Here is a 27,849-nt window from a genome sequence, read left to right as displayed (position 1 = left end):
ATGTGTGAAACCTTTCCACAGCCTGGCCACATAGAGAGGCCTAACATCTAAGTAGCACCTTTAGGCGTTCTAGGGGCAAAAACAACACATTTAATTTCCTGACCTATCACGTTTTTAAAGGCCCTGGAGCACCAGGAAAGTAGAAACACCCACAAAATGACCCCATTTTGGAAAGCAAACACCACAATGTATTTTCTAAAAGGTATAATGAGTCTTTTGAACATTTCATTTTTCTCCACAAGTTTTCATAAAATGTGGAATGAAAATTAAAATGTATTTTTTTTAACACAAAGTTGTAAATCCATAAGATATTTCTAACAAAAACCATGGACATACCAAGAAGTACACCCCAAAATGCATTCTGCTACTTTTCCTAATTATGGGGATACCACACGTGTAAGACCTTTTCAATGTCTGAAAAGATTATGTGCCCGACATTGCAACAAGTGTAACACAAAAATCAACAAACACTGTACAAGAAACAATTAAAAAAAAGATTACCTGTGGTTTGAGGAGAGCATTGGTCCAGGTCAGCACAGGCAGCAAGCTGACATGCAGGCAGCAGGCAGGAACAAGGTCCATAAAAAGTCCTGGGTCAGTACAGGCAGCAGGCAGAGGTATGGTCAGCACAGCCTAAGTATTGGTTAAGGCAGCAGGCAGGCACACGGTTCATAAAATGTCCTAGGTCATTACAGGCAGCAGGCACAGATATGGTCAGCACAGCCAAAGTATTTGTCCAGGCAGCAGGCAGGAACATGGTTCATAAAATGTCCTGGGTCATTACAGGCAGCAGGCAGAGATATGATCAGCACAGCCAAAGTATTTGTCCAGGCAGCAAGCAGGAACATGGCCCATAAAAGGTCATGGGTTAGCACAGGCAGTAGGCAGAGATATGGTCAGCACAGCCAAAGTATTGGTCCAGGCAGCAGGCAGAAACATCAGGCTTAGGGCCTTAATCAGGTAGGAGCGGGCACAGGGGTAGAGGCTTTGTCCCACCCAACCTCTTTGAAGCGTTCCGGACAAACAGACTCTGTTTCGGGAATTACAAAACTTGGACAAAATCAAAAACTGTTTTTCTCTACTCAGAACTCTACTCTGAAGCCCCTCACATATGTGAGACCCCTGTGTTATCTTGAATCCCACTACTACAGTAGCAGAGCAAAAAATTATTCCAAGCGGCAGGCAAAAAACATGGTCGATTAACAGGCCAAGGTCAGTCCAGGAAGAAGGCATAAACATGGTTGATAATCCAGATGGTAGGCAGAAGCATAGTCGATAAACAGGCCAGGGTCAGTGCAGGTGGAAGGCAGAAACATGGTGGAAAACCAATGCAGTAGGCAGGCAAAGGTATATTCGATAAACAGGCCATGGTCAGCTAAGGTAGAAGGCAGTGACATGGTTGGTTGAGGCAGCAGGCAAATGATCAGCAGTTATTGAAAATAGGAAATGGCAGGCTGTTAGAAATATGGGATAATATTTTAGTGACGTGAAAATGTCGGAAGCAATCTCTGATGCACAGGCCTGGTTGGGAGGGACACTGGGGACAATGAAAACTGGTGTCTCTTCTAACTCCCCCTCTGCTGCATACTCAACATCTTATTTGGAGTCTTCAGCCTGCTTCTGTTGGTGGAATGCTCTCAAGGAGATGGCGCTCATGAAGTTTGCTCACATAGTCTCCTGGTAGATAAGGGACGTGACAATTTCTTCTATAAATCTGAGGATGGCTGCGGGTCTTTCTGTGCATTTGGTGTAGGTGGCATATGCATTATAAATAGCCAAATGTATAAGATAATTTGCAATTTTTTTATACCAGAAATGGAAGGGATCTTCTTGTTGCTAAATAGGGCTGTAGCATCTGGTCGTTGAAATCCCCCCCATGTAGAGATTATAATCTTGGATGCACGCAGGCTTTTGAATGGGACCGTGCCTTCCAGTAATTTCCACCAAGGTGTCATTCTGGACGGTGGACAGGATATAGATGTCTTTCATCCTTACACTTCAGGGCCAGCACTTTATTGTTTCTTAGACTTGCTGATTCCCCCCTTTATAGCCTGGTATTCACTAGAGCTTGTGGGAAGCCCTTCCTGTTTTTTCGGGAGGTACCGCAGGCCAAGGTTTTCTCACGGTACAGGTGTCGGAAAAGGGACAGACTGGTATAGAAATTGTCAAGGTAGATGTGATAGTCTTTTTGGAAAAGTGGAAAATCCATGTCTCAGACAACTTTTCCACTTGTGCCGATGTAGGTTGGGCACTCAGGGGGCTGCAGCTGGCAATCTTTGCCTTCGTACACGCGGAACACATACAAATATCCAGTGGCTCTTTCACAAAGCTTGTAGAGCTTTACTCCATATCTGGCCCTTTTGCTTGGAATATATTGCTTGATTCCCAGCCGGCCAATAAAATGAACAAGGGATTAATCGACACATACGTTTTGTTCAGGGACATAAAGTTCAGCAAATCTTTGGGAGAAAAGAAGTGGGTGAATTTTGTATAATTATCATAGTTTGGATGATCTCAGGGAGGGCACAGGGAATTGTCACTGAAATGAAGGAATCGCATGATCATCTCATAACGTGACCTGGGCATTACAGCAGAATAAATGCACACATGGTAAATTGAGGGTGTGTGGACCAGTAAGCATTCCTTCATTTTTTTTGTAAGCCCCATGTTAAGGGTGAGGCCCAAAAATAACTTAAATTCCTCCAATATAAGATGTCTCCATTCAAATGGATGGGCATAGGATGAATTGGGGTTGTTATAAATGAATTGTTGGACAAAAAGGTTTGTCTGGTCCACAATAAAATGAAGTACACTGTTAGGCAAAAATAAATTTAAAAAATCAATTTGTAAAAAATTTTCCGTGTTGGCCTGCACACCTGGCTGTGCGGTGAAAAGGTGAATGCTTGCTGATCCTGAGTTGGAGGGCAGCCATATTGGGTTGGCAAGAGCGTCTGGGAGGTATGTTTGGGCCCTAATACTTGGGGTTTGATGACATATTCCAGCGCTGGTACTGGGCCTTTCATCCATGGATCTAGCACCATTAGCGATTGACGATTGAGCATTGAGGTGTATAGCGCTGCTGGTGGCTGGTTGGTTTTCAGAGCACCGTATCCTTTTAGGAGAAACCCTTTCCTCCTCTGATTCAGTCGCTGATCCACTACTTTCGATGGGTTCATAAACTGAATCAGAATTGGACAGTGAGAGAACCCTGCTACTCTCATCTGTCATATTAGTGTGCATTTTTTTTTACACGACTCAGGTAGCACTGGGACAGGTAGACAGCTGATTTTGGCTGCAGGACGGGTACCCTGGTGATGTTGGCTGTGTGACAGTACTCTGCTGATGGTGGCTGCGTGATGGTTACTCTGCTGATGGCGGAACTGATGGACGATGTGTGACAGGTGCACTGCCGATGTGTGACAGGTGCACTGCCGATGGGCGACAGGTACACTGATGGGCGACAGGTACACTGATAGGCACTGAAGGGTGACAGGTGCACTACTGATGGGCACTGATGGGCGACAGGTACACTGATAGGCACTGATGGGTGACAGGTGCACTGCTGATGGGCACTGATGGGCGACAGGTACACTGATAGGTGACAGGTACACTGATGGGCGACAGGTACACTGATAGGCACTGATGGGTGACAGGTGCACTGCTGATGGGCACTGATGGGTGACAAATACCCAGATGGGTGACAGGTGCACAGTTGATGGGCATTGATGGGCGACAGGTGCACTGCTGATGGGCGACAGGTACACTGATGAGCACTGGTGGGTGACAGGTACACTGATGGGCGACAGGTGCACTGATGGGCAACAGGTGTTCTGATGTGCGACCTGTACACTGATGGGCGACAGGTACACTGATGGGTGATAGGTGCAGTGATGGGCAACAGGTAAACTGATGGGCACTGATGGGCACTGATGGGCGACGGGTACACTGATGGCGACAGGTACACTGATGAGAGACAGGTACACTGATGGCAGGCACTGTGACAGGGGCACTGTATCTGTGTTTGTGCACTGTGCTGTGTACAGAATGGTAATTCACTGTTAAAAGATTCCTCTCCTCAAAGAAGATCTATATGTGAGGAAATGAAGCTGGAAACAGCGGCTGTGATTGGACACAGCCAATCACATGGTAAAGAGCCACGGCCAATGGCTCTTTACCTAGATCGATGATGGGCTGTGTCCAAGGGATACAGTTCACCAGCGATCACTGCGCCCCCAGGGGCGTGCATACGCTGCTAGATTGGGAGAACATCATATGGTGTCATATAAGAACTCCCGCCCGTCCGTCTTTTGCCTATACGGTGCATGGGAGAAGGTTAGAGAGGATTTCTACATTGTAGTTTAACTGAGATCCTCCTGATTGTTATTCTCACATGGGAGATTTTCCTGGTTGCTACCTTGCTACCTGGTTTTACCTGGATTTAAATCTGTGATTCCAGATTTTACCTGTAACATTTTTTTGTTGTTTTATACTGCGATTGTAGTAAAGACACAAGATACGCTAGTTTTCTCTAATTACCACTGCACATCAATGGTTGGATGTCACCCTAGACGTGCAAAATGAAAAAAATTTATTTAGTTTTGATTTGTTATTTGACTAATTTCATTTCATTCAATTCGTTTAATTCATTTTCAGAATTAGTTTTGTTTAATTTATTTGAATTCGAATTTGACTGAATTTGAATTTTAAATTTCGAACAGATTTGATCATAAATCTAACATTACAATCCATAATCCACAATTCATGTGTTTTTGATGGTATATGGGTTATATGAGGAGTTGTACGAACATATTTGAAATTTCTATTTTTTCAGCAACATTTTCACAGTGCCTTTGTTGATCACTACACATGTCACCACAGCACAGCTCACAATTTTATTGTTTTGTAAAGTATCCTATTCTTTTATTTTCTATTCTATTTATTTTCTATTCTATTATTTTATATTATATTCTAATGTACTCTATTTGAATTTGAGTTCATTCTATTTGAAAATTCAAATTCTGGAAGACAGTTATATTGTTTCTATTCTATTCTATTGTTTTTCTATTCTATTCTTTGATTTTTCTATTCTTTTCTAATCTTTTCTATTCTATTCTAATTGATTCTATTTTTTTTCTATTCTATTCCTTTATTTTTTTCTGTTTTATTCTATTCTTTTATTTCCTTTTGTATTCCGTTCTATTCTGTTATTTTTTTCGGCTCTAATCTGTTCTATTATTTTATATTCTATTCTAATGTATTCTATTCAAATTCAAATTCATTCAATTTGAAATTCGATTTTTGAAAGACAGTTATATTCTTTCTATTTCATTCTATTCTATTGTTTTTCTATTCTATTCTTTGATTTTCTATTCTAATCTTTTCTATTATATGCTAATTGATTATTTTCTTTTCTATTCTATTAATTTGTTTTCTATTCTATTTTGTTCCGTTTTACTCCTTTCTTTTCTCCTGTATTCTGTTCTATTCTTTTCCTTTTTCTTCTATTCTATTATTTTATATTCTAATGTATTCTATTCAAATTCATTCTATTTGAAATTTGAATTTCAGAAAACAGTTGTATTCTTTCTATTTCATTCTATTCTTTTCTATTCTATTCTTTGATTTTCTATTCTAATCTTTTCTATTCTGTTCTTTTCTATTCTATTCTTTTCTAATCATTTCTATTCTATTTCTTTGTTTTCTATTATATTTTGTTTTGTTTTACTCTATGATATTCTATTTTTTTATTTTCTATTCTGTTCTTTTCTTTTATTTTCTATTCTGTTTTTTCCTCTATTCGTTTCTATTCTATTCTTTTATTTTCTGTTCTACTCTTTTCTATACCTTTATTTTCTATTCTATTTTATTCTATTCTTGTTTTTTAATTCAAATTGTTAAGAATTTCAGATGAATTTCATTTTGTTATTTCGGATTCGTTTATATTCATTACTATTGTAATTCAGAATTTAGATACATCCGAATCTCCTGAATAATGGAAACATTGTCCAAATTTCGATTCAGAATAAAATACCCTGCACAGCCGACCGCTGCTGCTAGTTATTAAAGGACGCTATAGTATCCAATTTCCCCCCCCCCCCCCCCAAATCAAAACTTTTCTTACATATCTTTAAATTTGTGAACCTCCAAGAGTATTCAAAAATATATTTCCACATACATATTTTTAAACATCAAGTATATGTTTAGTGAGGTCCCTTAAAATATTATATTATCAGTCACCCGTGGCAAATTTGTTTGTACAAGATCATACTAACATAACCTGACATCAGCTGTATGTTACACAAGGTTAAAATACCAGAATATTCAGGAAAGGAGATCTTGCAAACTTTGCAAATAAATTCAAATGAGGGTGGAAGTTGTACCTTGTATTTCTGTCTCCGACACATGGTAATACAAGATTGTATTGTCTGCTTATTGGATGTCTCACTCATGCCAGTCAAAGGAGGTGGATTGCCGTGGTCTTTGAAGCATCCCAGATTACCAGGCACTGAAAAATAATTACAAAGCTTTAGGTTTTACAAAGCACAACTTGGAACATTGTATATATAGCCCTTGTGGGATTTTCAGAGAGAAGAACACATCAACACAGGACAATTATAGCACAGTCAGTCCACAGCCTCACCCTACAGAGCAGACAGATTCCATAGTGGTTGCATAACTTTACACCTAGAATAAATGTAGCTGAAGGAACTAAATTATATGCTAGGAGTCAACACAACTGTTCAGGAAAGAGACACAGAACACATAGAATAAACATTTGCCTATAAAAGGATGTATGGTGCCTTCCATAAGGATAAAAGCATTGCATGGATTATTCAGTCACAGCCACTAAAATGTGAAGAACACATATAGCACAATTTGAACATTCTACAGTACCTTGAAAAAGTACCCTAAACATACAGCCAGAGCTACAATGGAATGGCTTAGATCAAAGTATATTCATGTGTTAGAATGGCCCAATCACAGCCCAGACCTAAATCCATTTGAGAATCTGTGGCGAGACTTGAAAATTTCTATACACAGACGCTCTCCATCCAATCTGACAGAGCTTGAGCTATTTTGCAAAGAAGAATGGGCAAAAATGTCCCTCTCTAGATGTGCAAAGCTTGTAGAGACATCCCCAAATAGACGTGCAGCTGTAATTGCACCGAAAGGTGGTTCTACAAAGTATTGACTCGGGGGGGCTGAATACAAATGCACACCACACTTTTCAGATATTTATTTTGTAAAACAATTTTGAAAACCATTTATCATTTTCCTTCCACTTTTCAATTATGTGCCACTTTGTGTTGGTCTATCACATAAAATCCAATTAAAATATATTTAAGTTTTTGGTTGTAACATGAAAAAATGTGGAAAATGTCAAGGGGTATGAATACTGAATAGGCAATGAATAGGCATTGTATGTTGACAAACAGCCATCAACCAGACCTGCATAGGAAAAAGAGAGCTGAAGAATGAACAATTGAATATGGTTGACAAAAATCAAGTGCAAACATCTTGCACAGTAAAAAAAAATATTACAATAAAAGCAAAAGCAATTATATTGCACTCAAATTTTCCTTGAGGAACAAGGCACTCTATACACAGCCATTAAAGTGAGAGGGAGCACTGACCCTCTATCCCCTACTTGGAGCTCCTCTGCCATCAGTTTCAGCAATGTCTCCTCTCTACTCCTTCCTAACTCACCTGTCACTCAGAGCTTCCTGTACTGTACAGACAATACAATTTGCTTTTTCTTTTATTGCAATAAAGTTTATTACTGCGCCAGATCATGTCCTTCCTTCTCCTTTTTTTGCTTTCGAAGTTACATGCATTACCTTGTGCTTGTTGAGGATAGTTACATTATATTCTGGATTTCCAAAAACTCTCTCTAAGGACATTTAAAGTGGTTGTAAACCTCAGACAAGAAATATGAACAAAGCATATCCTTCTCATGTGTACATGTCTTAATTAAGAGCATCAAGTGTCATTTCTGTCTGCTGCTTCATTCCCATGCTATCAGCATGAATCACTTCTGACAAGTTTTCCTGACACCGAACAAAAATTGTGACAGGGACCTCCAGCAGATTGACAGTCTCAGCTGTTCCTGTGTATTTTGTGAAGGGGGGTGTGTCTCTTCCCTTCAATCAGCTCTCAGAACTCTCCTCACTGAGCTCTGAAGAGTATAACTTCAGCTCTCTGCCCCCTTTTTTCTGACCTCTCAGACAAGATTTAAAAATCTGCACTCTGAATGGATGTAGAGGAGAGAAGGTTGCAGATAGACAGGTACAACCCATGTAGGAGGATTTGTTTAATCTCTGTGGATCACCTGGGTCCAGTCACTTCACTGGGTATATGTAAGCATTTACATCCACAAAAGAGCCACTTCAAAAGCTATTTTGGCCATTCTTCCCCTGGAGACCAGATGAGTGAAGTTCATTCTGAACTCCTGTGACCCATTTTTTTAGCTGACAGCAGGCTAAAGCCGTTCCAAGCCAGTCCAGGCTCTGAAAGTTTCCTGATCATATGGTCATTATCCAACTAGATGCCCGAACTGGCAGATGGCTCAGCCCTCAGCAAGCTGCTTAGAGCCTGAGCAAGCTGCTTCCACCCCTCCACAGCCCAGCACTCCAGTGAGTGCTGGAGGGGCAGAGCAGAGAGCCAGTGATTGACAGTCACTGCTCTCTGCTCACTGAAGACCAAGAACTGAGCTCTCAGTTCTTGTTGTTAGAGTTGGCGGGGACAGATGCAGCATCGGACCGATGCTGCGTCCACCTAGGTGAGTATAGATGTTTATTTTTTTTCAAACCCATACTTCTCTTTTCAATTGAATTGTATGCTCCAAGGACTACTTCTTGTATGCTCCAAGGAACTGTTGGTTTACTAAGTGGTAGGTGTAGGCCAACACAGATCAGGCAGGTAACAGTTTGACTTGTGAGGGTAAGCACATAGAGGAATGCTATGCTTGCCAGCCATATCTAAGTAAATGGACAACCCCATAAGCAATACTGTCTTGTTACTGAATGCAGGTTATCTATTAATAGGTAACATTTCATTTTGAAGCTGATATTTCAGTCTTAGTCAACACAGTGGTCATGTTACATGTAAAACTACTGAAGACATGCAAGTATATATGATATTTGCTTAGAAAACACTGCATTGGTTCTTTGTGTATCATGTAACACTCCACACTAGCGGAACAGAAAAACATCAGGTCACAAGTATGAACATATCAGTGTTCCTGGAGAGCCTGGAACACCCTCATATTCTAACAACTAAGCTGCTTTCAGAAGGGCATCTGCCCTGTAAAAGCATAGTTATGAAACTATGAAATAAAAAAGGTGTTTACATTTTGGCTTGTGTCCCCACTAAAGGATGTCACCATTTCCTGTCCTGTCACAGTGAGGAGAAACCTCTGAAAGGGAACATAAACTGCAATATGAAAAAACATGCATGTGCAAATTCATGCAGTAAATGGGGTCTATTTATCAATTATTTTTTCAACCAACTCTCTGAGATAATAAAGAGGGACACCATTTAGCACACAGTATGCATTCCTTCCATGACCCCGGTTGCATGGACCCCAAAGTAAAATAACCAATATAGACCAAAAAGAGGGACAACTAAGGCTGCACAAGGGACAGAGGTATCTGGTCTTCAAAAAGGCACAGTCCATCCAAATGAGAGACAGTTGGGAGCAATGCCTTTCACCTGATATTAACACAGTTTAAAAAGAAAAATTGTGAATCTTGGGTAAAAGTTGCATGACTCTTGACTAAAAACATTAATAAATAGCCCCAAAAGTTTACAACTGGAGAAGGTTATATACTGTACTTAACTGATAGGATAACTTAATCTCCATTTCTACTCTTGAGTTGCAATAAGACAAAGCAAAGTAACTGTGATACGCTTTTTTTTCGCTAATGTTATAACTAATAAATATGTTCTGGTGCATATATATTAGCTGAAAAACAAATGCAGCAGCTGGTCTATTTACATGGGAAACCCATTAGGTTTCACAGTCTACAAAATACAGTATTTGGCAATCCTAAATATGAACAGTTAAATTATTAATAACTAGGATTTTTTTCAGATTGATGACGTTTAGCAAGTTCCAGTGATATAATTGCACTAACTTTTCATCATGATGCATCCAGATATGAAAAACAAATGAGTTGTGACTTTAGGTAGGCAATGTAATTGTCAGTGACTGTGACATGACTATCTAATTGAAAGTACATGGTCTGCATTGCAGTATTCTGAACACATTTTACTCTAGGAGAATCTCTGAGCTGCACTACCAATCAAAGCTCGTTGCTTTCCATGCTCTGTAACACAAGTTACTTGACAGATGCCACATGACTCTTTTCTTAACCCACCACGGCTGGATCCTCCGATGTAAACATTGGCACACTAATGGAACAGTTTTTGATGTTAGATTGAGGAGCAAAATCCCACAGTTAGGAAAGGCTGCATGCAGGCTTTGCTCTCTTTTCACTGTCATTGTATCATCAAAGATCATCAAAGATACAAAGATCAACATTTGTATCATCAAAGAATTTTTTTTGCATTGTTTTGGACACAGCTGCCTTGATTATACACAATATTGCCAAACGTATTGGGACTCCTGCCTTTACACACACATGAACTTTAATGGCATCTGTGGCAGTGCGGTATCCTGCCACGGTGATAACCCAGGATTCTCAACTATACAGGTTGAGGGGCTCCAGACAGTTCTCTTAATGCAGAAGAAACTGGTTTATCAGTTTCCTCTTTGGTTTGTAAAGCCCGTTTTGGGACCTGTGGCCTGGAGATTTCTAAGTGATTTGGGAGGGATGAAATCTCCAATCCTGGGTCCGTGTTTTCAGAACCCCCAGCACACTGATTGCACAGGTGTGTGCAGGCCTTTTTGTAGAGGCCTAATCATGATTCTGGGCTCCACCCCGGCAGACAGGAGGCCATGCCCAGGCGTCAGAAGGGCTCCACCTAGGAGACGTGGGAGCCAGAGCAGCAAGGGGCTGTATATCTGAGAGAGCCAGGAGGCTGAATTTTGTTTCATTTGTTTGATGGTGGCTACCCCTGTGTGGGAAACATATGTTATAGAACTTTCCTTTTAATAAAATTGGGCTAAAAGGCCTTTAAAAAAGAAAGCGAGTGGCTGTGTGCTGGAAAAGCTCTACCATTTGATGCTAGTTCCCACACATTGCAGTCTTAATCCGTAGGGTTCAATATTGAGTTGGCCCACCTTTGCAGCTATAACAGCTTCAACTCTTCTGGGAAGGAGTGTTTGACCATTCTTCCAGAAGTGCATTTGTGAAGTCAGGCACTGACATCAGACAAGATGGCCTGGCTCACAGTCTCTGCACTGATTTATCCCAAAGGTGTTCTATTAGGTTCTGCACAGGACTCTGTGCAGGTCAATCATGTTCCTCCACCCCAAACTCGCTCATCCACATCTTTATGGACCTTGCTTTGTGCACTGGTGTACATTCATGTTGGGACAGGAAGGGGCCATTCCCAAAAAGTTGGGAGCATGGTGGTGACGTGCTTTACACCACTGCATCTGACGCTTTGCATTGCACTTGGTGGTGTAAGGCTTGGATGCAGCTGATCGGCCATAGAGACCCACTCCATGAAGCTCTCTATGCACTGTTGTGCTAATCTAAAGGCCACACGAAGTTTGGAGGTCTTTAGCTATTGACTCTGCAGACAGTTGGCGACTTCTGCGCACTGTGCACTTCAGCATGTGCTGACCCCGCTCTGTCATTTTACGTGGTCTACCACTTCGTGGCTGAGTTGCTGTTGTTCCCAGTTGCTTCCACTTTGTTATAAGACCACTAGCAGTTGGAATATTTAGTAGCAAGGAAACTTCACGGATGGACATATTGCACAGGTGGCAACCTATCATGGTACCACACTTGAATTCACTGAGCTCCTGAGAGCGACCCATTCTTTCAGAAATGTTTGTAGAAGCAGCCTGCATGCCTAGGTACTTGATTTTACACATCTGTGGTCATGGAGGTGATTGGCACCTGAATCCAATGATTTGGAGGGGTGTCCAAATACTTTTGGCAATATAGTATAGATACTGTAAATTGTTGGCCAAAAATAAACAGTTCGCCTTCTTTAGTACAACTAAAAACAAAAAAGTACTGTTAGATAAGATGCTTCATTTGCCATCCTGCACTGAAAAAAATGACATCCAGAATCTGATTGGTTGGTATGACAATACTTTCATTTGCCTGTATGTAGGTTTTATCAATGAGACCCAGTGTTGTATACTTTCACAAATGCTTCTCTAAGACCCCTTTCACACGGGCGTTCCATTTGTCTGTTTTTTTATCCATCCGCTGATGGATGAAAAAACAGACATCTTGCATCTCTATGGGCAAGGGGATGTTAGTGGATGATCATCCGTTGACATCTGTTTACATCTGCTTACATTAACATCCGTTTTTTGAAATGGAAGAAAGCCCTATTTTTGTTATGTAAAAAAAATGGAAAAGACAAAAAACGGATGTAAATAGGTAAATAGTCCATTTTTTAAATTCTATTTTTGCATTGGTAGTGGATGTAAAACACTGATGTATAAACGGACGTAAGCTGATGAAAAACTGATCCATTGTTTCTTTGAAAAATGTGACTGAACTGATTAACAAATAAAACGCCCATGTGAAAGGACCCTAACTCTTCAAATCATTTTGTTTCAGGAAATCAGCGCTGTTAGGATTTGACTCCCCTACCACTCCCTTTGTCCAATGAAGTTCTCAAAAATATCCCAATAATTCCAGATTTGTGGAAGAACCTGACTATTTCCCCTTCATAGCCCAACAGTTTAGTGCCTGGTGACTAACAAGCAGGCCTTAGCTGTCAAATGAGCAACAAGCCTGGTTCTTTGCCCTAAATACAGTCAGGTCCATAAATATTGGGACATCGACACAATTCTAACATTTTTGGCTCTATACACCACCACAATGGATTTGAAATGAAAGGAAACATCTAAAAAAGCCTTCACAGTTCTGGAACAACATCCTATGGACAGATGAGACCAAGATCAACTTGTACCAGAGTGATGGGAAGAGAAGAGTATGGAGAAGGAAAGGAACTGCTCATGATCCTAAGCATACCACCTCATCAGTGAAGCATGGTGGTGGTAGTGTCATGGCGTGGGCATGTATGGCTGCCAATGGAACTGGTTCTCTTGTATTTATTGATGATGTGACTGCTGAGAAAAGCAGCAGGATGAATTCTGAAGTGTTTCGGGCAATATTATCTGCTTATATTCAGCCAAATGCTTCAGAACTCATTGGACGTCGCTTCACAGTGCAGATGGACAATGACCCAAAGCATACTGCAAAAGCAACCAAAGAGTTTTTTTAATAGAAAGAAGTGGAATTTTATGCAATGGCCAAGTCAATCACCTGAATCCGATTGAGCATGCATTTCACTTGCTGAAGACAAAACTAAAGGGAAAATGCCCCAAGAACAAGCAGGAACTGAAGACAGTTGCAGTAGAGGCCTGGCAGAGCATCACCAGGGATGAAACCCAGCGTCTGGTGATGTCTATGCGTTCCAGACTTCAGGCTGTAATTGACTGCAAAGGATTTGCAACCAAGTATTAAAAAGTGAAAGTTTGATTTATGATTATTATTCTGTCCCATTACTTTTGGTCCCTTAACAAGTGGGAGGCACATATGCAAACTGTTGTAATTCCTACACCGTTCACCTGATTTGGATGTAAATACCCTCAAATTAAAGCTGACAGTCTGCAGTTAAAGCACATCTTGTTCTTTTCATGTCAAATCCATTGTGGTGGTGTATAGAGCCAAAAATTTTAGAATTGTGTCGGTGTCCCAATATTTATGGACCTGACTGTATATGCAGTAGAGGTTTGCCCTAAATACTACCTATAAGGTTAGAGAATACATAAACCCAACATTTCATATTCCTGATATGTTGTACCATGTACTTATATGAAAATGTATCCTGTTCTCTTTGTATTGATTCCTGGTGTTTCTGCCAGTTCCTTTGCTTTCCTATTAAAAACTGACTACACTAAGCAGGAGAACACACTGGTGTCAGTTCTCTAACTATGCTGGGAACTCAGCCTGCTCTCCCCAAATTATCAGACTTCTCCTGACACACACCCCCTGCACAGCCTGGGAAGTTCAGTTTGCTGCTGTTTCTCTACCCCCAGCTCTCTGTTCACAGCTGCATAAGGAGCTTAGAGGGCATGTGATCACTTATAAAAAAGGGATAAAGGGTATTTATCATCTTTTTATAGCTATACACAAATGTTTTACCTTTTATTTATGTTTCATTTATTCATTTAATTTTTTTTATTAATTTGTTGTTTTGGATAGAGTATGGAATGGTTAAAACCCTTTTCATGGCTTTTTTGGCCAATTATGCTCTATTGTTCTGGAGGCAAAACAGGAAGTGAGATACAATCTGTGCAAAGTGATAGGAAATCACTCAGACAGTTGTCATCAGAACACTTCACATGTACATCTTCCCTCACCTAATATGCTCCAGGGGCAGTAGAGTAGCTAAGTGTTTAGTAATTCAGCCTAGCAGCAGTAGGGTCGTTGGTTTGAATCCCACCCATGGCGCCACCTGCCTGGAGTTTGCATTTCTCCTTGTGCCTGCATGGATTTCCTCCCACACTCCAAAGACATGCTGGTAGGTTAACTGGCTCCTGTCTAAACTTACATATGTAAATCACTGTGTAACTTGACAGCGCTATATAAGTAATAAACTGTGAAATGTTACATTTACCATAGCTTTCAGCTTCATTTAAAAATAGTCACCAGGACAGGGATACCAACAGTAAAAAAAAATTACCCTTCCCTACTATATGCAAACTTACAAAAAGCCAATTTTGCTAGATATATTGTACAGTGTAGTGCAGGGTTAAGACTTAGGGTCATATGAAAGGTTAGGAATAGGTTCCATCGTCATCTGTTTTCGGCAATGTACCATGAACTCTGCCTTTTCCAATCATTCCACAGCCCTGTTAGATATGTAGTTCATTAAGCCACAGTTCTGTTCCCCACCTCTACTGCCTGAGGCTATTAGATAATACTTCTACATACCAGAGATTATTATATACTGTAAACAAGTCAATGTGAATGACGCAGCTCCATTTACAGAATGTCCGTGGATCATTTTACTGCTCTTTGTTTATTAACAGATTTGACACACATCAATTGGATGTAAGTCAGTAAAATAAACATAGTGAAGAACAGCCTTTATTGGCTCTAGAAGAACACTTGGGCTGAATATTTTGACAGATACATACTGTCGGGCACATTGAAGGTCCAAATGGATTATCACACTGCAGAAACACGATGTACTAAAACATGTCTGTCTGCACTTACAGTCACTGGAGTGAAACCCTCCTGTGTATGTTCTTAGAGAGCTCTGTCCACCAAGCTTTGATCTCTGCAAACCTTTAAGAATTTTGCTCTGTGTTTTAGATATTTGTCAGTATAACCACTGACACAAACCAAAACAGCAGATACTATTTGACCATCTCCAGACTTTGATACGCTATTTGGGAAAAATTAGTATGAAATTTGTTTAAAGGTATTATGCCCAATGAAGAAACAAGAGTCACTTTACCCAAAACTATTAGTACTCTCTCCCCGTGCCCCTAAAAACCACCCTCCCTTTTTCATGCGCACTCTGGAATGCCCGCTCTGTCTGTAATAAGCTCACCTCTGTCCATGACCTTTTTGTCTCCCACTCCCTTAACCTACTATCAATTACAGAAACCCAGCTTCAAACATCAGTTTCTGCTTCTCCCGCAGTACTTTCCTATGGAAGTCTTCTCTGGACTCACTCACCCAGACCCAGTGGTTGAAAAGGAAGTGTAGTTGGTTTGCTTCTATCCCCACTGAGCATCTTTCAATTCCTCCATAACCCTCCCTCTCTATCCTTTTCGAGACTCACTGCATTTGGCTGTTTTCTCCCATTTCTCTGAGGATTGCAGTGATCTGCCGGCCTCCTGGACCGAAGTCCCACTTTCTTGATGATTTCTTTGCCTGGCTACCCTACTTTCTCTCCTCTGAAATACCCACTATCATTCTTGTAGATTTCAACATCCCCATTAATGTTAACAACCCAGCTATGTTCCAACTCTTCAACCTAACCTCATCTTTTGCCTTAACACAATGGACACAGTCCTCCACTCACTCTGATGGAAATACATTAGACCTTATTTCTCCCATCTTTGCACTCCCTACAACCTCACAAACACCCCCTTTCAACTCTCTGATTACAATCTCATCACCTTCAAAGTGTCCTCTCTTCAAACACCTATCCCCCCAAGCAGCAATTACCCACAGAAACCTTCACACCTTTAACCCTTCTCTTCTCTACTCTGCAACTGACCACCTCTATCACAGAATCTCTCCCTTGTCCTGCCCTGACCTGGCTACTGCTGTTTATAACAGTTTGCTTTCATCCACACTAGACCCATTTGCTCCTCTAACTGCACGAAGTATCAGGCCCCGACAATTACAACCATGGCAGACTGACGACACCAGAAATCCTAAAGAGACATAGCCGTGTAATGGAGCGATTGTGGTGTAAAACCAAATCTCACCAAGCATTCACCCTATATAAATCTGCTTTCTTAACATACAATTCCTCCCTCCATGGTGCCTAACAAGCCTACTTTGTCACTCCTATTAATAGCTTGTCATCCAGTCCTCATCGTCTCTTCTCTACTTTTACCTCTCTACTTTCTCCACCTCCACCCAGTACCTCACTCACTGCTAACGAGATTGCAAATCATTTCAAAAACAAGATTGATGCAATTTGTAGGGGCATTTCCACTGCACAGACATCTATCCCACTTAGCATACCTTATACAAAACCTCCCTCAACACTTTCCTGTTTTGACCTTGCTACCACTAAAGAGGTCACTAAAGTTTTCTCAGAAGCCCTTCTCACCATCCGCCCCCTGGATCCTGTCCCATCACAACTACTACGGTCACCCTCTTCTTCCATCCTATGCTCCCTCACTCACATCTTCAATCTCTCCCTCTCTAATGGTGCCTTCCCCACCCCTCTAAAGCATGCACACATCACTCCCATACTTAAAAAACCCTCCCTGGACCCCACCAACCTGAACAACTTAAGACCCATCTCCCTGCCCTCGTTTACCTCTAAGCTCTTAGAACGCTTAGTCTACAATCGCCTGAGCTCCTACCTCACTGATAACAACCTTCTTGACCCTTTACAGTCTTTCGCTCACTACACTCCACTGAAACTGCCCTACTAAAACTCACTAATGATTTACTAACTGCTAAAACCAATGGCCACTACTCCGTACTCTTACTGCTTGACCTCTCTGTGGCTTTTGATACTGTTGACCATCCCCTCCTCCTCAAAAAACACCACTCTCTTGGCCTCCGAGACTCTGCTCTCTCCTGGTTCTCCTCCTACATATCACAGCACTCCTTCAGCATTACCTACAACTCTGTCTCCTCCTCTCCACTTCCTCTTTCTGTAGGGATCCCTCAAGCCTCTGTTCTTGAACTCCTTCTCTTCTTCATCTACACCTCCTCCCTTGGTCACTTGATAAACTCCCATGGCTTTAAGTACCATCTCTATGCTGATGACACACTAATCTATCTTTCTACTCCTCACCTCACCCCTTCAGTGTCCTCTCGCATTACTAACCTACTAAGTGACATATCGGCATGGATGTCACTCCACTTCCTCAAACTCAATCTTTCTAAAACTGAGCTCATATTATTCCCTCCAGCCCGTGCTCCCTCCCCTGAGTTCTCCATCAAGATGAATAATACAACCATCAGTCCCTCCCCTCATGCCAGGGTACTAGGTGTAATCCTAGACTCCCATCTATCTTTTCAGCCCCAAATCCAATCACTGTCCAAATCTTGTAGACTTCATCTCTGCAACATCTCCAAGATACCCCGTTCTTTTTTGTTTACAAACGATTTTATTGTACATGAGTAGACAGTAAAACAACAGCACACTTTAAAAGTGATATTGTCAGCAAAAACAAGGCACTTTTGAAAAGTACAATACATAAAAGTATATTAACATAACAAAGAAGATAAGAAAAAAAGAGGAAGTTACAAGTGCATGAAGTACGTAAACGACAAAGTAGGTTAGGTAATACACCTGTCAATAGTACATGCCAGCCAACTTTTACTGGGGATGTTATTAAGCATGTAATAAGTGTCTGCAATCTCTCCATGACTCCCATTTTTTATCGTATAAGTGCATCTTATCCAGTAGGGTATAATGAATGCGTTCCATAAGCATTACAGCATCAATTCTGTGTAAAACGGAGTCCAAGGGTACAACATTGGACCTCCAATGTAGGGCAATAGACCATAAAGTGGCAATACATAATGTGTGTATCAATCTCAGATTGGCATCAGAGACCCCTGGGATATGGGCCCCCAATAAACAGGTCTGCATGGACAATCGTATCGGGGTACCCGACAGTGAGGCAGCGACCTCAGAAATCCTATGCCAGATCAAAGATATGGTCGGGCAATCCCAAAATATATGAACCAAAGTACCTGTGCAGTCACAGCCCCGAAAACATAGAGGGGACGTTTGTGGAAACAGTACATGTAGTCTTGACGGGGTATAATACCATCTGGTTAGAACTTTAAGGGCCGTCTCACGAACCGAAAGAGATCTAGAGCTCTTGCATATATTATCCACCATGGAATCCCAATCCTCATCTGAAAAAGTGATGCCACAATCCTCCTCCCATTTTCGTCTGTACAAAGGGGGAGCATGTTAAAGACAGATCAAAAATTGGTGATAAAGAGTTGAGATAAGACCCCTAGATACGCCTGTTCTTAACCACCAAAACTACTAAGCAACTTATTCACTCCCTGGTTATCTCTCACCTTGACTATTGTAACTCCCTCCTCATTGGCCTACCTAATCGCAGGCTATCCCCTATTCAGTCTATCATGAATGCTGCTGCCAGACTCATCCACCTTAATAACCAGTTCATATCTGCCATCCCTCTCTGCCAATCCCTCCTCTGGCTTCCCATTGCCTAACGAATAAAATTCAAAACATCAACAATCACATATAAAACCATTTATAACTCTGCCCCAAATTACATCACCAATCTGGTCTCCAAATATCACCCAAACCGTCCTCTCCGCTCCTCCCACGACCTCCTGCTCTCTAGCTCCCTTGTCTCCTCCTCCCATGCTCATTTTCAGGACTTCTCCAGAGCCTCCCCCATCCTCTGGAACTCTCTACCCCAATCTATCAAAAGCTACTCTGCCCACTTTTAGGCAATCTCTGTACATCTATCTCTTCAGGGAAGCCTATCCTGCCTTCAGCTAATAACGGAATCTTTTATTCCTTCTACCAGTCCATCCCCCACAGTTATTACATTTTTGTACCTCCAGCCCCTTCCTCTTAGATCGTAAGCTCCAAGTAGCAGGGCCCTCCTAACTCTCTTATATTGAACTATATTGTTGCTGTATTGTCTCCCTTTATTTTGTAACTGTTGGTGCTATATAATAATAATAATATAATAATGTTTAACCACCCCCTGTGCTGCAAATATATCTGATTCTAGGTCTGATTTATAAAGAACCTGCAAGGTCTGGAATACTGGAGTTGGCATTGCTTACTTGTTTTTGAAGATGAAACTGTTGTTGTTATCCTGCCTTCACTGTTTTATGAGTTATGGACCCAAAACAAGCATGTGTCTAATAGGTGTCAGCTATATGTTTAACTAGTTCCTGACCGCATATAGCCGAATGACGGCTGCACTGCGGCCGGCCAGTTCTGGGAGGGCGTCATATGACACCCATCAGTTCTGCCCACCTGTGCCCAGCAGTGCCACCCACCAGTGCCCATCAGTGCCACCCACCTGTGCCACCCACCTGTGCCCAACAGTGCCACCCACCAGTGCCTATCAGTACCATCCACCAGTGCCCATCAGTGCCACCCACCTGTGCCCATCAGTGCCACCCACCAGTGCCCATCAGTGCAGCCCAGCAGTGCTGCCAGTCAGTGCCACAAGTCAGTGCCCAGCAGTTGCGCCAGTCAGTGTCCAGCAGTTGCACCAGTCAATGCCCAGCAGTGCCGCCAGTCAGTGCTGCCTATCAGTGCTGACTATCAGTACCCATCATCAGTGCCGCCTATCCGTGCCGCCTCATTAGTGCTGCCTATCAGTGCCGCTTATCAGTGCCCTTCAGTGCTGCCTATCAGTGCCCATCAGTGCTGTCTATCAGTGCCCATCACTGCCGCCTATCAGTGCCCATCAGTGCTCCCTATCATTGCAGCCACATCAATGCACATCAGTGAAGGAGAAAAATTACCTGTTTGCAAAATGTTATACGAGAAACAAAAAAACTTTTTTTTTCAAATTGTTTGCTCTTTTCTTGTTTATAGCGCAAAAAGTAAAACACCCAGTGGCAAGTAAATGCCACCAAAAGAAAGCTCTATTTGTGAGAAAACAAATAATAAAAATTTTATATGGGTACAATGTTGCATGACCGCACAATTGTCATTCAAAATGCAACAGCGCTGAAATCTTAAAACTGGCCTGGTAAGGAAGGGGGTATAAGTGCCTGGTAGGCAAGTGGTTAAACAAAGATGGCAACCACCCTGATTTATTACTAGCTTATTCAAGTTAGGCTCTGCACAGCACAAATGCATGTTCTGTTCTTGGACCTCTCTTATTCTCAATCTACACCTCCTCTCTGGGTCAGCTGATAGTCTTCGATGGCTTCTAATACCATTTGCATGCTAACAATACCCAAATTGATCTTTCTACCCTTCAGCTCACCCCATCAGTCTCCTCAAGCATTTTACTAACAGTATGTATGCCACACCACTTTCTCAAACTCAGTCTAACCAAAACTGAGCTCATAATATTTGTTCCCCCACGTGCCCCTTCCCCTAACTGCACAACTATTGGTCCGGTCCACATGCCAGGGTACAAGGCGTAACCCTGGACTTTGAACTCTCCTTTCAGCCCACTTTCAATCACTGTCCAAATCATGCCATCTCAATATCCGCAACATCTCCAAAATACACCCTTTTCTAATCAATGACACTACAAAGCTGCAAATTCACTCCCTGGTTATCTCTCATATTGACTATTGCAGCTCCCTCCTCATTGGCTTATTTCTAAACAGGCTATTCCCCTTTCAATCCATCATGAATGTTGCTGCCAGACTCATCCACTTTACCAACAGTTCAGCGTCTGCTACCCCTCTCTGCCAATACCTCCACTGGCTTCTGCTGATCTAACAATACATTTTCAAATACTAACAACATTTTACAAAGCCATCCACAACTCTGCCCCAGCTACATCACTAACATGTCTCAAAATACCGACCAAACCATTCTTTTTGTACCTCCTTGTCTCCTCCTCCCACGCTCCCCTCCAGGACTTCTCCAGAACCTCCCCCATCCTCTGGAACTCTCTACCCCAATCTCCTACTCTATCTACCTTTAGGCAATCACTGAAACTAATTTCTTTAGAGAAGCCTATCTTGCCTCCACCTAACAACTAAGCTTTTATTGTCTCCATCAGCTCATCATCCACCATCATCCATCAGCTCATCCCCAACAGTTATTACCTTAGAGAAGTCTACCCTGCCTCCCCATAACAGCTAAAATTTTATTTTCTCCATCAGCTCATCCCTCACAGTTATTATTTCTTTTAAACACTTGACCCTCCCTCTTAGATTGTAGGCTCTAACAAGCAGGACTTGATTCCCCCTGTATTGAATTGTACTGTAACTGTAATTTCTACCTTCATTTCGTAAAGCACTGCACAAATTGTAGGTGCTATATAAATCCTGTAAAATAATGATAATAATGATAAGAATAATGTTTTCCCAGCACAAATCTAATAATTTACATTAAAAAACAGAAGGTTTAGCTGCACAAAATTTGCAAATATATGTGGAATCCACACTGCCTCATCAAGGCGCCTCTATAATGTGAGGTCCCAACTCCAGTCTTTGAAAGTCTCCATATTGGAGCATATACTGTATTTCAATGGAAAAAATAGGGACAGGTATGCCTGGAGGCAGCCCATTCCTTCTTAAAGGTGCAGTTACACACTAAAAGTCTAGCAAAGCATGGCAGTTGAGGTATCTAATCACACAACACTTTCAACAAGCAAAACAAAAATGGCAACCATCCCAATTTATAACTAGCTTTTTAAGAACCTGTTGCAAGGGAATTTCCCTTAGTTTAGTTTGTGTGGTGAAAATTCACTTTGCAAAGTACACCCAATCATGTGCCAGAAAAAACTTTGCTCATGGTTGACAGCAGAACTTCACCTGATTCACTGATTTAAAATTGCAAAGTGAATCCTATCTACCTTTAATAAATTAATCCCTGTGTCTGCATTTCTGCGTTATTCATAAAATACAGACCACTGTGTGAAGCCGGTGATGTACTATGGAGTGATGTCTGCATAATGCTGACAGCATGAGAGATCAACCACATACCTTTGATAGATCATGTAGAAAGGCTGCTCTCTTCCCTGCACTTCTTATTTCATCCCCTTGAATAAGACTTCGCTTAAAGCAGAGTTCCAGCTGAAAAATAAAATAAAAGTCAGCAGCTACAAAAGCTGTAGCTGCTGACTATTAAAATACACTTACCTGTCCCACAGTCCAGCGGTGTCCTCACCATGACTGGTTTCACCGGCCGGCATCTTCAGTGTGGGCACCCGGCTGTGACAGCTTGCCTTCACAGCCAGGTGCCCACTGCGCAATCACGAGAAGCACTGCAGTTTGTGAATGGATCCATAGTCTTCTGGAACCTGGCACGTGTCCCAGAAGACTACAGGGAGAGAGGGGGGAGGACAATTTCTGCTTCCGATTGCCTAGGCGATCACAGCAGAAGTGGGAGCGGGTACCTGTCAAATTCGGGTACCCGCTCCCATCCACTCTCCAAAGGTGTCAATCCTTAATGGCAAGTGGGGGACAAACGCTTTAAGTGGAACTTCCCCATTTGGGTGGAGCTCCGCTTTAAGTCTTATTCTTAGGCTTAGAGTCCCAAAGCAAGGCAAATGGAGGGTTCATTTTAAAAACAGAAGTATGGCCGAAGCTTTTTTTGGCCATGCTTCTACTGTGGGTCACAGGAGTGCACTTACTTTTGCCTTGCTGTGACCAACAATCAGCCGATAGTGGGGTAAAGCCTGCTGTTGGCTGACATCACATAGCCACTACAGGCTCTGAAAGCACCCTGAGCATATTGACAGAAGACAGTTGCAGAATCAGATGGATGCTGCAGCATGGAGGGGAGTATGTATGTTTATTTTTTTAACAACCCCAAACTTCTCCTTCAAACAAGCTACTTTGCTTTATCAATATGCCAGTGCATTTTTATAATCCATAGATATGGTCGCAATGAAAGGCCTCTTTACCAAAAGGATATCCAAAGATGGGAATTTCACGGTCATAAACAAGTCAGCAAAATCAGTTCCCTTTTTTTTTATCCTCAGTGGTCTTTTAATAAGTCTCACTTTATTAGAATTCCAAAAATAATTTAAAATCTCAACAAAGTTACAAGTTCTCCAGCCAACAGCTGTTTTACACATGCACACACAGTTACTTGTCAAGGCTTAAGTAACATCTAATGCTCTATAATACAGTCTATGCTACATCTAGTCCATAGTCTGATCTCACCAGGTTAGCCTGTGCCAGGATCAAGTAGGTTAACATCATACTGGCTGATGGCCCTAGTGGCCCGATGGAGCCTAGGGTATGTTTATTATTGTGCACCACCGCCACTAAGGGATATCTAGTTTGTAACAGTTAAGGTTATGGAAAATTCGGTGCGAGGATGTTTCACTGTTATCTTCACCTGTCATGGTGCCAGTATGGGTATCAAAAGATTTTCTTGTGGTTTAGAGAACACATCTTCTGTCACACACTTGGCACAAAGAAGGCACAAAAGTAGAAAAATGCATGTGGCAAAGTGTTGTTTACACATCTATACTTCTAACCCCTTCTCCACGTTATATGTATTTGAATTTTAGATTCACTTGGAAATAATTCAACAATGAAGCTGCTTCCTAACCTCTGCAATCATATACTGTACATGTGCTATGTTACAAACCATACAGCATATATACAGTGTATACTGTACCTATATTTACATATGGGTATTATATAGAACCCTATATTTGACTGATGTGTAGCTTGTATTTATTGTCTTAAAATTTTAAGATGTATTTCCTCTTTTCATTAAAAACTTCTTTTTTATATAGTGCTCAAGAAACTACAGCATTAAAAAAATGTCTGTTGTATGCAATTTGAATAGTATCAACATCATCTTCCACTGCTGCATAGTGTCTATCTGATTCAAAATATGATATATAGAATTTAATCCTGGCCGTTGTGCAATGCATAAAACAGCATTACCAGGTGTGAATGCAATCTTAGGGTAATAGCTAATAAACAGTTCAAATGTAGAATTATTTACTCTTTTTTATATTTATCATTTATTTTTATTTAATTATTTATTATTTTCCAAAGGATTTGTAATTTGTGCCAACCAAGGGCAGTGCTTCCACTAGCCAAATTAGGCAGCTGCCTAGGGCACGCTGTCGCCTAGGGGAACCTGGGCACAGCCCAGGCCAGCACCCTCTCTGTGTGGGAAGCCGCTACATCATGTATGATCCTTCAGCTGAGGGGAGGGGCGGCAGAGGGGAGGAAGAAAGAACAGAGGAAGATGCCAGGTGTCTGGGGTCAATGTAGCAGCTGAGCTGCAGCTCCTTCCAGTGTTACTCTCAGACTCAGTCCCTTACTGCAAGCTGGCTGGCAGCTGATGATCACTGTGGAGTTCCAGCCCTTCTCTTCCCATTCATCAGCAGAGGTGGAGCTGCACCTGTGGAGGGAGGTAATGTCTGAACCTGATGTCTAGTGTTATGTGAGTGTGATCCGACCAGCCGGCCATCCATCACATGTGCAATGTGTCAGTGAGTGATGACATCATCACGATCCCGCAGCCTGCTCTTCCAGTGCCTGCTGATCTGTGTCAGTGTTGGTGGTGTGTTATGTCATATCTGTCACTGTGTGGGATCGCTCAGTTCAGGTGTTCTCTCTCTTTGTGTGGGTTGGGCTGCTTGCTGTCACAGTGGTTTACCTCCCCCCATTGCCTGGGGTATTCCAGCCTGGGATCCATCATTCTCCACTCACTGCAACTGTCACCCAGCCACTGCCAGCCACAGATACAGTCCATCCGTGACACTGATTTTGTCTTTAATATTGGTGCTGGTGGCATCTTATGGCACTTATTTTTGCAAATTAAAAGAAATTTAGCAGTTTCATTTTATTTATTTTTATTTCAGGTACTTATATAGCGCCATCAATTTGCGCAGCGCTTTACATACATATTGTACATTCACAACAGTCCCTAACCCTCAAGGGGCGTACAATCTAAGGTCCCTAACTCATATTCATACATACAGATACTGGGGCCAATTTAGACAGGATTCAATTAACCTACCAGCATGTATTTGGAGTGTGGCAGGAAACCAGGCATAGTCACTGTGGCATTGACATAGGCATAGTCACTGTGGCACAAATGCAGGCCATAGACGGGTCGTTTATCGGCTGAATTTTCATCCGCACGAAAAATCGTCCAATATTCACGCCGTTAGTGGGGCCAGCTCATCGGCTGTTTTTCGTGGATCTTCTCATTTATTTTTATCGGTCATGCTGGAAAATGTTTTGGTAGCATCGGCAACGGGGCCGACCGATTTTTCATTTATCATCCGACAATTCGGCCGATAAACGGCCCGTCTATGGCCTGTATAAGTCATTGTGGCACTGATAAGCTTGTTTACTGCGGCACTGACATGGGCATAGTCACTGTAGCACTGATAAGTGTATTCACTGTGGCATTTACATAGGCATAGTCACTGTAGCACTGATAAACATTCACTGCGACAATGTAATATTTAACATACTATTCATTTTCTTATAGGGCATACTTGCTTTATAAAATATCAGACTTTTATGAAAACTGTAACAATAGTCAGGGCTATCAGTTACATCACTTGTTTGCATTAATAAACACATTAGAGTTTTATAGGAATATAGTAGGTAAAAAATGAAATTACAAACCTAGTGGGATTTTTTTGACACATTTGAAGATATTGGCTAGAGACAGTAATGATGTCATATTTGTCTCAAACAAATAAGGACATGGTGATATTCAGTGCTGTCCAAAATGTCTGCTTAATACCCTTCCCAATAGGCCAGAATAGCTTCAACAGTGAGCATTGTCCTTGAGTTATTCCCTGTGGATGCTTATATCCTGTATAGCCAATTTATGAATGCCAAGCTAAACTCATCATGCTGGCAAGGAGGGGGAACCATTTAGTACAAGTCTGGCTGGTAGACTGGTACTGTTGGAATTAAACTCCTGTAGATACTATCATACTTAATTACTATGCCTACCCAGGTATATGCAGCACACTTGCGATATGCAGGTATATGCAGCACACTTGTCAATCCTGCTGCAGCAGGTTCTATACATTGTACAGATGTGCAACTTTGCAGGTAGTTTAAGGAAACCTCCCAGGCATGATATTTAAAGGAATTTTTTATTTGTTTTTACTTTTTGGAAATTTTTTTTTCTATTGAGTCATGTCCCTCAGGACAGTACCTGAGCCCCCATACCCCTTTTATTGCCAATAACTTGCATATGAACCTTAAAAATGGGCACTTTTGAATTTAAAAGTTTTATAGACTTGCATTAAATTCGAAATTCCCATTCGAACCAAACAAGGTGGTGTTTGGCCTATCATTAACACTGACATTAACAGCGGGGCTGAAGCTAGAAGGTGCAGCAGGTAGGCAGCTTATACATAGACACACTATATGATCAATTTAGCGGTAAGGAATTCTGAAGGGGTCAATGTACAGGGGCACAGGTGGATAAGGACACTGCTGGGAACACAAGTGGACAGGGACACTCTGATGGGGACAGAAGTTGACAAGGACACTCTGCTGGGGACTCAAGTGGACATGGACACTCTGCTGGGGACACAAATCGACAGGGACATTCTGCTGGGAACACAAATGCACAATGACACTCTGTTGGGGACACTATTGGACAAGGATGCTCTGCTGGGGACACAAGTAGACACGCAGATTCTGCTGTGGACACAAATGGACAGGGGCACTCTGCTGTGGACACAAATGGGCAAAGACACTCTGCTGGGGACACTATTGGACAAGGACACTCTCCTAGGGACACAAGTGGACAGGGACACTCTTCTGGGGACACAAGTGGACAGGGACACTCTTCTGGGGACACAAGTAGACAGGGACACTCTGATGGGGGCACAAGTACACAGGGACATTCTGCTGGGAACACAAATGGGCAAAGACACACTGCTGGGGCACTATTGGACAAGGACACTCTCCTAGGGACACAAGTGGACAGGGACACTCTTCTGGGGACACAAGTAAACAGGGACAGTCTGCTGGGGACACAAGTGGACAGGGACAGTCTGCTGGGGACACAAATGGATGGGGCGACTCTGCTGTAGACAAATGGACAGGGAGACTCTGCTGTGTACACAAACGGACAGGGACACTCTGCTGGGGACATAGGTGGACAGGGACACTCTGCTGGGGACACTATTGGACAAAGACACTCTGCTGGGCACACTAGTGGACAGATACTCTGCTGTGGACACTGGTGGACAGGGACACTTTGCTGGGGACACTAGTGGACAGGGACACTTTGCTGGGGACACTAGTGGACAGGGACACTTTGCTGGAGACACTAGTGGACAGGCACACTCTGCTTGGGACACAGATGGACAGAGAAACATTG

At 42.0% G+C, this 27,849-nt stretch overlaps 1 protein-coding gene across 1 annotated transcript in view; it reads right to left on the bottom strand.

The window, feature by feature from the left end:
* Positions 1-27,849, bottom strand: part of KREMEN1 (kringle containing transmembrane protein 1) — a 218,879-nt gene that overhangs the window by 57,270 nt on the left and 133,760 nt on the right. The window contains exon 4 of the mRNA XM_089677376.1: positions 6,381-6,505. Coding sequence (XP_089533502.1) covers positions 6,381-6,505 — 125 coding nt within the window. The remainder of the gene's footprint in view (positions 1-6,380; positions 6,506-27,849) is intronic.

Source organism: Staurois parvus, unplaced genomic scaffold, assembly GCF_062004578.1.
Source record: "Staurois parvus isolate SC_StPar_1 unplaced genomic scaffold, SC_StPar_1.0 ptg000014l, whole genome shotgun sequence".
NCBI lineage: Eukaryota > Metazoa > Chordata > Amphibia > Anura > Ranidae > Staurois > Staurois parvus.
Note: the sequence above shows the minus strand (reverse complement) of the source record. Positions and strands in the feature narration are given on the sequence as shown.